A 13626-nucleotide genomic window follows, 5' to 3' on the forward strand; every position below is an offset into this window, starting at 1 on the left:
ATAAAAGATGCAGATCTGTAGAATGCAGAACGTGCATGTTCTTAATGAATAAAAGATGCTGACAGACGTCACTTAACTGTCCATTTCAAAGATAACTTTATAAATCTGACAGAATTATCTGCGACTGACTGCAAATTTCAAACAAAATTCCAAGTTTACCTCGCCGTGACATCATATGTAACACAGATTGAGGCAATATGTTGTTGTTCATCTGGCTCAAATCATGTTTTCTTCTCCAAGCAGCAAAATCCAGTCTAAACCGGCTTCCAACAAGCATCCTGCAATAAACTGAGACGCTGCAGTGTTTCCATCTTCAGTGATTCAGCAGTTATTGTGCATGCGTAGCCACAAACCCTTTAAGTCAATAGGTCTTACAGTTTTCAACTGACAGGATTGATTTCAAATCGGTTTAGAGAGGTGAAATACATAACCATCAGATACAAACCAAAACCACTTTTATATGATTTTATTTTTCAGACATTTCATCATTAAATCACATTAGTGCAAGACAAACAAGTGCAGCACATTTGTTAGATGTCAACGTTATATCTAACATAAATACTTTGCATTTTTGCTTGAATCCAGTTCAGTGACTGAGGAAAAGTGATATTTATTGATCAACCCGCCGACAGAGAGCATAGAGGGTGGTGGCAAAGGAATCAATGACATTTTGAGTGCATAAACCCTGTTTTATTTATTCATTTCCAGGATTCCACTTCCTGGCCCTCGCCTTTTTGCACTGCAGATGTTACAAAACTGCATGCCGGGAATCTGAAACAGGAAAGACAGACGGATACGCGAGTTACCCAAGCTGAAAGAAAATAACACCCGAGTGATATAAAGATGTGATTCATGTGCAATTTAACACTTAAAAGAGCTAATTTGTTGTGTTGTCTAAAGAGTGAAGTTACGCACCACTCCTGAAGAAGGTAAACACTCCTTGTGAAACATGTGCCTGCAGTGAAAAACCACCACACTGAAGGGCTTGGCCATGTCTGGAACAAAAACGTGATGCAGAACACAATGAGCATCTTTCATTCAGAATAGAAGGATGAAATTAACATGGACAATAACTGAGTAGGAAACCCACCTGATGGTAATATTGTAGCGTGACACGATTCACAGATGTTCTCCTCTGAAAAGGAAACCACCACTTGCATGAGTGCACTTTAAAAATGACATCCAAGTTTTGCTTTGAGGATTCCAAGGAGCGCACACCCACCGTCCACCCTGACTCCTCTCATCTGCGTTCGGTGCATCTTCTGGAGGAGAGACAGGGAGTCGGCCACCAGGATCTTCTTACATCCCTCCCTCAGGAGAATCTTAGAAACAAGATGACAGAAAACCGTAAGACAAAGTCAAATCCACGATGACGAGTCCTTACAATGACACAGTTACATCACATTCATCGCTGATTAGTGCTAAAGTCAAAATAAATGAAATAAACACAAAATAAAAGAGCTTTTTTTTACTATTCATTTGTGCTTGAATGATCATTTTGATTTGTTTACATTAAGTAATGTTGTGCATTTAATTATTGACGGTTTATTAATTCATTATATGCTTTACTTAATCTTGAATCTAAAAATAAATACAAACTATATTGCGCAACCGCGATGGGTTGGACTTCTATTTTATAAGGATATTAAGTGGGAAAAAAAAGTATAATAGAAGAGGAGTGTTCCTAACCTGTAAATTATAATCCTGGAGGATTTTTACAAGTGAATCTCTGAGGTTTGGGATTTCCATGCCCTCTTTAATGCGATGGATGAGCAGGATGGGATCCACGTGAGTGCCGATGTTATTAAGGAGGCCGGTGATGAATGCTGGGGAGACGATAATAGGAAGGAATATCACGGAAGTGGGGAAATAGAACGAGACAGACAGAATGAGACGAGTCAATAGGAGACGGCATCGTACGCGGTTTATCAATCGAGTAAGAGATGAGGTCCTCCCAGAGCTCTGCATCGTCCTGCTCCTTCGCAAACTCTATGGCCTTGTCCACATCCTCCAGCTCCTTCATGATCATCTGCAGGGCTTGCTTGCAATTCCCCATCCTGCCTGCAAGCAACATTTAGGATTAGCTTCCTGGAAAACATCTCAAGCACACTTTTGAAAAAACAGACATAAATTTACTGAGCAGGAAGACGGTCTCCTCGACAAAGTTCCTCTGCTGACACACCTCCAAAGCCTGAGAATAAAACAAAGAGACAACATGACTGGTTTCAGTGAATCCAACGTGCAGTAATAGCAACAGGTAGGAGGCCCACCTTTTCCAGCGGGCAGTGCGTGCTATCCCTGAGGAAGGGCAGGAGATTCGGACGGTCGTATTCGGCATACAGGCCGATCTGTCTCTCGTGGTACTTCTGGCCTTTGTGGTGGTCCCTCTTGAACAGTTTATGGAGATACTGTTTGGGGGGGGAAACAACAAACCAAATCCAATTTGGAATTCAGTCTCGAGATAACACGGTTGTATTCCAAATCTTATATGATAACCTCAATTCACCACATGCAGGAGCTCAGGCCTGTTTGCTAGTTCTTCAACCACCCTGTCCATCTACGAGCAGAGAGGAGAGAGAGCAGATCAGCGAACGGCAGATCATCATCAGATCCTTCATGAAACGCCGGGAGAAGCTACAGCTACACTGACCGATATCTTGTCTTCGTTGTCGAGCAGCATGTCGACAGCTTTCTAAAGAGGAAAGCTTTGTGAATGCATTACTCAAATGGAAGATCAGCCCCAGACTTTTAGACTGCTGTTTGACGTGTTTTTACCTCTTTGTCAAAGTCCATGAGGAGAACGATCTTGTCCTCTATGGAGGAGAAAAGGTCGTGTTTGTGGATGAGCTGATAAACATCCTTGTGCCTCAGCCTCAGGTAGATTTCTAAGGCCTTGCCGTAGCGTTGATCATACGTGTACCTGAGGCAGCATAAAGAGAGTCACTTTACAAAAAGTTGGTTTGGAGTTTAGTAGCTAAGAGACGCGCATAAATATCAGTGTGTGTGTGTGTGTCAGGATTACGCACAGTTCGGCCAATGTGGTGAGCAGAGTTCTGTTATTGGGGTCCCTCTTCAGGTGGTCGTTGACAGCCTGAACAATGGCCATGTTATTATAAAGCTCTCCGGGCCATTCACGGACCAGGGTGGCAAAACCCTTTGTGGAAAGAACAAGAAGCGTTTAAAGACAATTAGCTGATAGCGAACGGATGGGAATAACGTTGGACTTTGTTGCAGGATGTCACGACTCGAGCACCTCGTAATCGGTTTGGAGAAATTCATGCAAGATCATTTCATAGATGGCCGGTCTGAGGCGCAGATCCCCTCTTGGCAAATACTGACTGATGGCCTGAAACGAGAGAAGAGGAGAAATCTTAAGGTAAACGGCAAATACGGCAAACATTTAAGCACACAGAGCTGACCGACCTTCAACTGTCCAATAGTCCTGAATCTGTAAACCTCATTTTCCCACATGTCCATGTTTTTTCCAAGAACCTTTTGACACTTCCTGAAGAAAACAAAAATGAAAAACTGGAATGATTCAGATGGCTCTTTATCCAAAACACAAACTGGACATCCAAACCCACCTGGCAGCGCCGTCATACTCTCCTCTCTCCACCAAGTGGTCGATGAAAGCCATCCCGATCTTCTGGACGTCATGTCTCTTGATGTTTTTGAAGCTGATCTCTGCAGCCATCAGTGCCTCCTGTCGCAATAAGACGACGGCATGGTTGAAGCCGCGTCGCCGCCGGGCCGTGACCTTTTACTCACAAAGTGCAATGAAGCCAAACCTCATATTTCTTCTTTTCGAGCAGCCAATCGATATGATCGTCCTGGTCTCGCTCTTTGGCCACGACAATATCTTTGGGACTGATGATGTAGAAGAGCGACTCTCCTTCCGAATGCTCTGTTGACGAAAATGCATTTACGTCTGAGCGTGCTGCGCATTGCGGCTGACATTTGATACGTCGGTGCGTAATGAAATCAGCGTGCAGCAACAGGCTGCGTGACATTTCACCGAGGCGGTAGTCCCTGCATTCATTGTCCTGGAAGTTGCGCACAGTCAGAGCATCCGAAGAGATTTCCTCGCAGCTCTCGTGGACGGGCTGGATGATGTCGAGGCGAGGCCGAGCCCGAAAGTCGTCATCCTGCACGCACACACACACACAAACTGTAGGGAAGCTACAGACAGCTTTCAGACATTCTTTCTAAAAAAATGTCTGAAAGTAGACATCATTACCATCTGATCGGAGTTCTCCTTCACAAAGTACAAAACGACGAGCTGGTCGGCCAGCGGCGCCAAACCGCTTATGAAAAAATCTGTCTCAAAGGCAGAAACTGTTTTGAAACAACAGAGAAAACAGACAAAAGAATTACCACGGGTACGACAAAAGGCCTCCCGTTGTGGTGCATTTAACGTAACAGTGTGTTGGGAGCGCTGATATCGAAACGTCCTCCACATTTGTGAACTACATCTTCAAAACACAGCTTTTTGTAGCCTGAACCTAGCCTCCCATTCGTGCTACTTGTTAAAACGTTCCTTCATCACCTGTGTATTTATAAGTGGGCAGGTAAACTGACATCCTGATGAACTAAAACGTGGCTCCCACTTTATTTTGTACCTATTTCCACGTAGCGACTGGGCAGATCTCTCACTTCTGTAGGATTTCGCTCTTTCACGACACAGATCTGCGAAGAAATTACAACATTCGGGAAAAAAAAACGTAAAGATTATTGTCTGTTATGACGAATGGAGTTAAATAGAAACGTAGCAAACCTTTATGGAAGTTCCCCAGCCAACAATGAGCGTGGCGTCGTCCTTCCAACATAAGCTGCATGGGTACATGTCGGGCCTCAGACTCACATTGTCCCGCAAAACATTTGTGATCCGTTGTTTTGTCCCAAAATCGTAGATTTTAACTCCCTAAAAGAACCCACATTTTAGTAATGTCACAGTAAATACTGAGTGCTTTTTTTTTTACTGGGGTGTAAAACTGGTCACTCACCACATTGTTGGACCAAGCGAGCAGGTTGGCTCGCCACTGGACATTAGTGATCGAACCCTCCCCTTCATGGATCGCAGACATCTTCCAGCGATTCAACCAGTTTCTTTCATACAGAAGCAGCTTAGGAGAGAAATTCAGAGCGTCTAAGAGTGCAGTTGCGCAGTCTGACCTACAGAGGGCAGTGGATGAACATCGCATTTCAACAGCAACAGCTTCAGGGACCTAGTTGTGAAGGAACTTTCTTCATCACGCAGCAAAACGATGAGGTAAAATCTGATTTTAGTTCACGTGAAAATTAACTTAATTCCACTTTAGTGTATTTATGGATAAAGAAGACGTAATCTTTCATCAGAGTGACAAAGCTGCACACTCTTTTTACAGTTGGAGGTTGTGACTTCCGAGTAAAAATCTGGAGTGAAAGCAATAAAAGGTTTTCAACTAGATGCATTTCATCCTTCTTACATTCATAATGGCCACACGCTACTTATTGTAGTTCAACGCAAAATACAGAAGAATGTAAAAATGATTTCATGCCATGTGCATTCATCGTTTCCTCTTTTGTGTACTTTCTTTTTTAAACAAAGCACTGATTCGATAAAGCACATATTTTACTGCTCAGACCTCGCATTGGGAATGCTTTTAAGGACAAAGCCTTGGCATTCCCACTCTCTGCATCGTTGCCATTCCGACTACGTAAACTATTTTTTAAAAGAAAAAGAGACCCCGATAGGTGTATACTATTAGTGAGGATGCAGAGAGAAGGTTGCATAGGCGCTTTAAATCCACAGGTCGTACTATGTTAATAAACAGTTTGCTCTACAAAGAGATGATATGACAAAAGAACCGTGGAGACAAAATTGAATTTCCTTTGACAGGATGTGGCTCCTGTTGAGGCTTATTGATTTTCATCGCAGGCACATTGCGGAGGCCTTCGCCACTTGGAACCGAGAGGAATCAGCAGCAATTGAAAGAAAATGGCAAAGTAACCCTAACAATGGGGTTTCGTAAGAAAAAAAAGTTGTTTTTCTTCGCGGTTGTTGTATAAATGTCAGAATGCTTTATTTAAGGCCAGTTTTGCAACAACGCTACTTAGATGCGATTTAAAGCTGTGTGCAATAACTGACGGCTGGTTTTACTTCCAAAAGACATGAAAATGATAAATACGACGTCAAACTTTTCCCTTTCTGTCGTGGCCTACCTCCCAGAGACAACGTTCAGGAAAGAGATCACCACCGTGCGCCCGGAAATCCGAAGACTACGCACCTTCTCGATAATGACACCTACTTGCTGCGCTTGTGAAGAATTGCTTTTCAAACACCAGGTGAGCAAACAGCACTTTGCAAAAAAAAAAATGGGCGGCTCTCGTGAGACCAACAAAGAGACAGGAAAGTAAGAGCCTTTCACACCAGACACAGGCGTGTGCATCGCCTTCAGCCAAGCCCACAAACAGGGAGTTTGGAGGATTAGGCTCCACCCAGGCACAATCGGGATGAATCGTTGCAGCAGGAAATATCTTACACTGTACATAAGGTGAAAGAGAAGAAGGGATGAGTCAAACGTACCTTATTGCCTCCAGTGACAAACTGTTTGTAGTTCGATTTGGCAAATTGAGGGTGCAACGCCACCACCTGTAAAAACGACGCACAACATATGGATTAAACCGTCTTGGAAAGCCAGAACTAGAGTTTTCTTTCGTCAACTTACTTTGATGGGACAGTCAAAGTTGGTGTGGAAGCCCTCTCTCGTATAGAGACCGACCACTTGCACCTGGAGCAGAGATGAGGCAGCGGAAAAAGGCAGGCGAAGGTGAATAACTCAAATCTCCCCTTTAATTGCTGCCTCTGCAAAAATCGGAGGTCAGCGAGGGGAATTGGAGAGAGAAAAGCCTTTGATTGGCTTCCCGCTTCTCCGCTGGGTCACCAATTAGCGGGACAAGTTGATTCTTCGAACCCCGCCGGGTTTAGAAACAGGAGTTCTCATCTTGGACTCGGCCACATCCTCAGTTGGTTACAAGCAACCCTAAAGGCCCTTTAGGATCCACGACACCCCAGTTTCTCTTCACCTGAGGCCCAAAAGAGGGCATTGCTTTTAAGGTAGGGGAACAACACAGAACTCTGATGCAATCTCTCTTTTTGGGGGGGGGGGGGGGGGGGCTGCACCAACAATCACGGATTAAGTTCGATTTCGGAGGGATTAACACCCAACTGAATTAGTAGAGGGCAAACAAATTGCTGTTGATTTTAATTGTCTGCTCCACTTTCTGAGCGACAGGATCGAGTTTATTGCCGTCGGAATGCTGGGAGATGGGGGGGGGGATATCAGAGAGCATATCTTGACTGTGAAATCCATGACGGATGGTGGTAATGATGAGGAGAGACAAGATAACAGCAAGGTATCCATCGATGGCCGATTGTTGACTGGCAGCTACGATGGATCGGAGTTCGAGCCTTGGAAACAGTTACAATGTTTTTTATGAATCCCCCCCCCCCCCCCCCCCCATCATGAAAATATATTTATGTCTAGATGTGGCGATACTAAGGCTAATGCTCAGGCTGGGGAAACAACTGCTATCCGAAAATCATCTGAAAGATCCACGTCATTAGCGTAAAGCCGAAAACTGATACGACTTTTCTGTGATTCCAAGGAAGAATTACGAAAGATGGAAAGAAAAAAAAAGCCACAGAGTGTTTTTGCACAGGCCCAGGGATCGGTACCGATGAGCACAGAGAAAAATCTCACCTTCCCATCCTCGGAGCAGATGCCCACATGCTCTCCACTGTCATCCAGACTGATCTGGTTAATCTTCACCGAACTCTGCAGAGACACAGAATCAAGGCATCTTTTTATAGAGGCAGGCAAATATCCTTTTCTGGCCTGTCAAATATTGCCGGCTGACATTTTAACCCGTTAAGTGAAGTGGCAGAAAAAGCAAAAATGCTAAAAATCCGAGTCTGTAATGGAAGCATCGGGCGTGGCCTAAAACCTGAGAAGGTGAGGGGTGTTAATTCGCTGCCAACGTTTTCATGACACTAAAAGGCTTATTCGGTAAAAGGATCAACCAAATGGCATAACATTAGAACAAATGCAGCTGAAAAAAACATTTTTCTTTTTAGGTATTCGATTAATACCTGACAAAACTTTGACCCGTTGATAGCAGCATCACAAAATCACAAACACATTATTGTGTGTTTGGCTATATCACTCAACCCTGTCCTGAAAAGAAAATCGTAATTAAAGAGTGATTTTAGTCTACTCACAATTTCAAACTTCTGAGTCAGATTTCCTTGGATGTCCAGCAGGAAGACTTTTCCAAAGTGGGTACCAAGGGCAAGGAACTGAGAAGGGATGACATATAACGCAAATTAAACAAAGGACACCCGGAAGAAAGTCAGAATTTCAGAGTCAAATCTTGTGCTGATGACGGCCGTGGAAAGAAAAAAATGAGAAAAAGAAAACTTCTTTGCAGAGCTGGAGCGGCATGGGCGGAGTGGGGATTGGGTGGGCTTGGAGGCAAAACTGTGAAATTGCAGAGGGAGGAAAAGCCCTATTTATTAAAGCATACAGTGTGAAATGGCATTTTCCCTCCTCAAATTAAAATGCTTAAGCATAATAAATGCACTGTACATGACTTCTTCCCATGCTCACCTCCCTGGCCAGAGGAGCCATTATTTCTCCCGAGCAGCAACCGGTTTCTGTTTTGTGCTTCAACAAATGTGTGCGCGTGTGTGTGTGTGTGTGTGTGCACGCGTCCACTGGGACAAAATAAAATTATAGAAACTGGGAGCTTTTGGCATTAGATTATGTATGTGCTCCCCTCCTCCTAATCCCCCCGCTCTTCTAGACCAGCATGTGGGATGTGTGGCGAGCCCACCATGCTTCAGTGCAGTCTATAATGAAATGCTTATATTTACAGGCACAGCTGAGCATGTCAGACAGAGCCCCCCCCCTTGCAATCTCCCCAAATAAAATAACCAAAAATAAATAAATAAAGGGTTCAACCTTGTGAGGCAGAGCGACTTTTAAAAAGGGGATTTATCAGAATGGAATTGTTCAAATGAAATTCGGATTCAGACACTTAAAATGTGAGGCAACACGAGTCAGTGTGTGCCGCCGGTGGCTTAAAGGTTGCGTCTCTTTGTGGCGGGACCGGTGTGAGCCCAAACTGGTAGACGTCAGGATGCAACGGGTGAAGTCTGGAATTTGCGATTGTTATTTTAAGGTTGAAAAAACAAAAGTGGAAGGGATGAAATCTTCAAAGTAAAAAATAAATAAATGAAAATCAATAGCGGTTAAATAAAATATCAGGAGAGGAGACATGACTGGTCGCGACTTTTGCTCTGCTCAGGCGTGCAAGCGTGCTGCCGGTGCCACATCGATTAGCCACCTCGCTCGGAGAGGCCCTCTTAAAAATATCAGCGGCGGACGAACAGAGGAGAGGAGCGAGGGAACAGAAACGGGTGGAGACAATAGTGGCCGGCGCCTCTCGACGTGGCTCCCCGAGAGGGAAAAGCAGGGGAAGGTGAGAAAAGAATGGGCTGCCTTTTCAGATTGAACAGGGGACGTCTTCTCAAATGTGTGCGCGTCGGGACCGAGACGTCCTTGGTGGGCGGCGGCTTACGACCCTTTACCTTGTCGTGGACGGTCATGCAGCTGGCTGCATCCTTCTGGAGGATTTCCGTCACCCCATTGGAGAGCCTCTCGTACTTGAGCTTGGGCTCCTCTTCGCTGTCCTCCTCCTGGTGGAAGAAGGAGACTCGGGTGACAAGCTCTTCTCACCGTGCCATTAGGACAGATGTTACTGCCCACATTGTTCTTTGAAAGACGCCGACAAAGTGAACTGTACAAACGCAAGTCACCTGAGAATCTATAAGAAAACTTAAAGTCACCTTGTGGAGTTTCTGCTCACTAGTAGTGAATGTTTTCACGAACAGTTTAATGCAATTCAACTTGACTGAAGCTGCTTTCACACAAGGCAGGGGGGGCAGTCAAATTCAACTGCCCCCCCTGCCTTGCGGCTCAACATTTTGTTTAATATCCTCTAAAAGTCAGACGAACCTCTTCTTTTATTTTTGTTTTTTTGTGTGCAACCATAAAAAAATAAATGCAGGTGTTGTTTTAAACTAGATTTTGTTTAGTTTTAAAATGAACTTTTCCAACCTACCTAACCTATTGGATATTTTATTGGTTCATCTTGTATTTGCTTTAAAGGGAAATAAAGGATCCTTTTTACACCTCACCAGAATTCTGACTAAAAATCTACTCCAACGATAAATCACTGATGCATTCGGCAGGACCCTGTCCCCCCCTGCAGGACCCTGCACCCCCCTGCAGGACCCTGTCCCCCCTGCAGGACCCTGTCCCCCCCTGCAGGACCCTGTCCCTCCCCCCTGCAGGACCCTGTCCCCCCCCTGTAGGACCCTGTCCCCCCCTGCAGGACCCTGTCCCCCCCCTGCAGGACTCCACTATTGGCCACTCGTCTTCAAACAAATTCACGTCTTGCTTGTGTTTATCAGGAGATATTATGCACAAAAAACAATTTCCATTACCTCGGTTGAAATGCAGCATAAAGTTATTTTTTCACGGGGCCCTTCATCCCCGGCGACAAACATGAATCGAGTGACTTCGTGAAGGAAACTTAAGGTATTCTACTGTGTTACGCTTTCCACCGTGAGCCAACATTTGTGGCCAGTCACAGTCTGAATATTACCCGTAATTCAGTTTATAACCAATGCTACAGTCTACGGCTACCCAGAGGGTGCATCAACTCAAAACACTGTCTCCCATTATGTGCTATTGGTTTGGAGGAGGGGGGGGGACACGACAGCGTGTTAAAAAAATGTTATTTTCAAAAACAATCCTTTCCCACCCAGCAGCACCCTATCTAGGCTATTTCCTGTGTATTCCGGTTGCGAGGTCTCTGATGCGAGGGCATTTGTCACGGCTTTCAAAGGTGTATCAAACAACAAAGAGGAAAAAACGACCCGTTTTTAAACTTCTACCTTCAGTCTGATCAACTACTGAGTTGCGTCACAACCATCTCCTCCGCGGTCTACTGGCGGTTAAGATAAAACAATATGAATCCAACCTTATACGATGTTGGTGAAATTCTGCTTCCAAGACAAAAGAAAGGAAGATATGCTTTCTTCCGTCCTGAACAAACTGCAGGAGAAACCAGACAAACGTATGTTCTTCTGCGTTAGATCATTAAAACAAAATACGGCAATCATGATCCGACGCGGTGGCCGAACACTGACCTGACCTCAATCTGGGAATGCCGAATGTAGCATTATATTCATTTCACGCCTTAAAGTATATCCAAAACTATAATCAGCATGTTGTAATTTAGCGGAAGTGAAACTAGCCGCAACCAAAGATATCGTTTAATGAGTTTATAAATGAAGTGGGGGAAAAAAAGGTTTGTTTTCTCATAAGCTTACATACGAGTCAAGACTTTTGTAACCAGTGGACTCTGCCCCTGCTGGCAGGTCATGGAAGTGAGATGGGGAAGGAAAAAAAAGTGTATCAAGAATAATAATTAAATGATTTGATCCATTGCTCTAAAAACAAAACTTATTTCCAACCAAATTCCAAAAGCAGTAAAAAAAAATAATGCCTCTGAGTTTCAAGAATAATTTCTATCCTTTTTGAGCAGCAGAGGGTGAAACCCACAGACCATCAATGCCTGGATCCAGTGAGGCATATCCCAACCAGATAAGAGCAGTAACAGTCAGCAGAAGCTAAATCACACTGTCGGAATCTTAGGTTAAAACAAAATCTGATTTTTGAAAGCACTTGGGGACGACATCGTCTCACAGTCCTGAGTCCTTGTTTACTTGTGTTCCAGACGTACCGAACTCAATGTGCACAGACAGAAAAATGGGATGTAGGAACTCTTTCTATTTAGAAGCCCGGCGTTTTCCCTGTTTCCCGTCACTCACTCTCAGCTATTTTCTTCTCTGAGGTGCTGCAGCCTCTCTGTGATATTTGCTTCTCATAAAATCCGTCCTCCTTGCCAGACTGATGCATAAAGACATATTTTATTTAGCCTACTTGTGATTCTCGAGAAGCACAACAGCACTGCAACATGTCCAAACTCTGTAATAATATTGATGGATCAGGGGAAAGCCATCTGTAATTCATGAGTGTTTTGACACTTCTCAAATTCTGACAAAGATCCTTCTGGGATCAAGAGAGGTTGATAAAGGCTGACTGTGGATTACGATTCTTCCAGTCGGCAGCAAGCATATGGAAAAAAAGCAGTGATAAAATGGCAGAAGAATGCAGACTCATGTCATCAGTCATCAACTATTTTTCTTAATATTATACTTAATCTTTGTCCTTTTGTGTGGAGAAAGGAAATAGCACAGTAGAAATTGTGTTTTTACCTCTGAGTCGTCTGTGAATTCCTCACTTTGTCTTCTCCCCTTTAATGAAGAGACATTTTGAGAGGATTTCAACAATCAGTCCCAAATCTGAATGTATTAAAACGCCATGTCGTTTAAATCTCAAGTCAAATATGACAATAGTATAAATTGACTGAACGCATCCGATTATTTTTTCACATAAACCATCATTCAGAGCTGTCACGTCACAAATGCACGCTGTCCACCCGACACGGTTAGATAACAAGCAAAATGCTTCTAAGTATAAAACATCAACATTAGCCAGCTAGCGTTAGCATGCTATGCTTACCTGCTCCACCACTTCCGCCATTTCTATTCGCTGTATCCGACAGAATAATCGTTTTAAAATAAATCAATCATATTAAACGTCATCGACACCGTTGTTAGGTTTGCCTCATGTTAGCGACATCTATAAGAGGACAAGGTTATGTTTGTTGTCGAAGCCTGGTCCTCCTGGTATAATGTAAATCACATGACTAATACAACGCGTAAAGCATTATGGGAACTGGAGTTTTTTTCAGAGGCGATGCTACAGCAACAACCACGAAAAGAGAAGAGTTAACCCAAATTCATGAAAAAGAGAAGATTAGGTTGATTGGCTCCATTCTATTTACATTTTACTAAGGGATATCTATATTTTAAACAAATAAAAAATTTTATTCGTTTTAAATGTGCTCATTTGTAGGCACATTTAGGCTATTGGCACCATCCAAATTAGCGTGTCTGTCGTTAATTATCTAGATGGGGATGGATTTTGAGGACGGATTTGTGAAGAGATGGGTTAAGGAAGATTTAATTACATTTTGAGGTGAGTCTGAACAAATGTAGGTCTTCAATCGAGTCTTTCCTTGAGGTCATTCAAAATTAATGAATGGGTAATCAAACATATTAATTAAATTGATAAAGAATATAATGGCCAACATTAAGCACATTTTATCCGTGCATTGTCATCTTTGAGTTCATTTTTTTTAAAGTTTCTATAAAATTTGACTGCAAAGTGGGAATGTCAGAAAAGTGTTGCGTAAGCGGTCAAGTATTTTTTTTAATCTAAAAAATGATGCAATATATTTGAACTAATATACTGTACCTTGTTTTTTCCCTGGATAAAAAGTGTCTGTCACAAATAATAATCAAACAATTACTACCTATTATGTGTTAAAGGTATCACATAATATCATCTTCTTGATTTTGTGCATCTCCAGACGTTCCTGGAATCCCTC

General features: G+C 43.3%; 1 protein-coding gene across 1 annotated transcript; it reads right to left on the reverse strand.

The window, feature by feature from the left end:
• Positions 1–457: 457 nt before the first annotated feature.
• vps41 (VPS41 subunit of HOPS complex) lies at positions 458–12848 on the reverse strand. Its single transcript, XM_068747828.1, has 28 exons — positions 12696–12848; positions 12389–12427; positions 9632–9739; positions 8261–8338; positions 7743–7817; positions 6708–6770; positions 6566–6631; positions 5004–5123; positions 4775–4921; positions 4620–4686; positions 4238–4335; positions 4016–4145; positions 3789–3904; positions 3585–3703; positions 3424–3505; positions 3254–3346; positions 3027–3154; positions 2776–2920; positions 2651–2692; positions 2507–2557; positions 2271–2408; positions 2137–2191; positions 1921–2061; positions 1690–1826; positions 1223–1322; positions 1091–1135; positions 916–995; positions 458–771 (listed from the first exon to the last, which is right to left on the reverse strand). Exons 1-28 carry the CDS (start codon positions 12714–12716, stop codon positions 691–693), a joined length of 2565 nt encoding a protein of 854 aa, XP_068603929.1. The 5' UTR covers positions 12717–12848; the 3' UTR covers positions 458–690.
• Between the last annotated feature and the right edge of the window lie 778 nt (positions 12849–13626).

Source organism: Brachionichthys hirsutus, chromosome 14, assembly GCF_040956055.1.
Source record: "Brachionichthys hirsutus isolate HB-005 chromosome 14, CSIRO-AGI_Bhir_v1, whole genome shotgun sequence".
NCBI lineage: Eukaryota > Metazoa > Chordata > Actinopteri > Lophiiformes > Brachionichthyidae > Brachionichthys > Brachionichthys hirsutus.

What these genes read in the sequence shown, in the direction of transcription:
- vps41 (XM_068747828.1), bottom strand. Translation starts at nt 12,716, where the DNA reads ATGGCGGAAGTGGTGGAGCAG. An exon ending in GCATGACCGTCCACGACAAG is followed by an intron (nt 8,339 to 9,631) that starts GTAAAGGGTCGT and finishes ATCCCTTCTCAG; the next exon opens with TTCCTTGCCCTTGGTACCCA. An exon ending in TCATGGACTTTGACAAAGAG is followed by an intron (nt 2,693 to 2,775) that starts GTAAAAACACGT and finishes TTTCCTCTTTAG; the next exon opens with AAAGCTGTCGACATGCTGCT.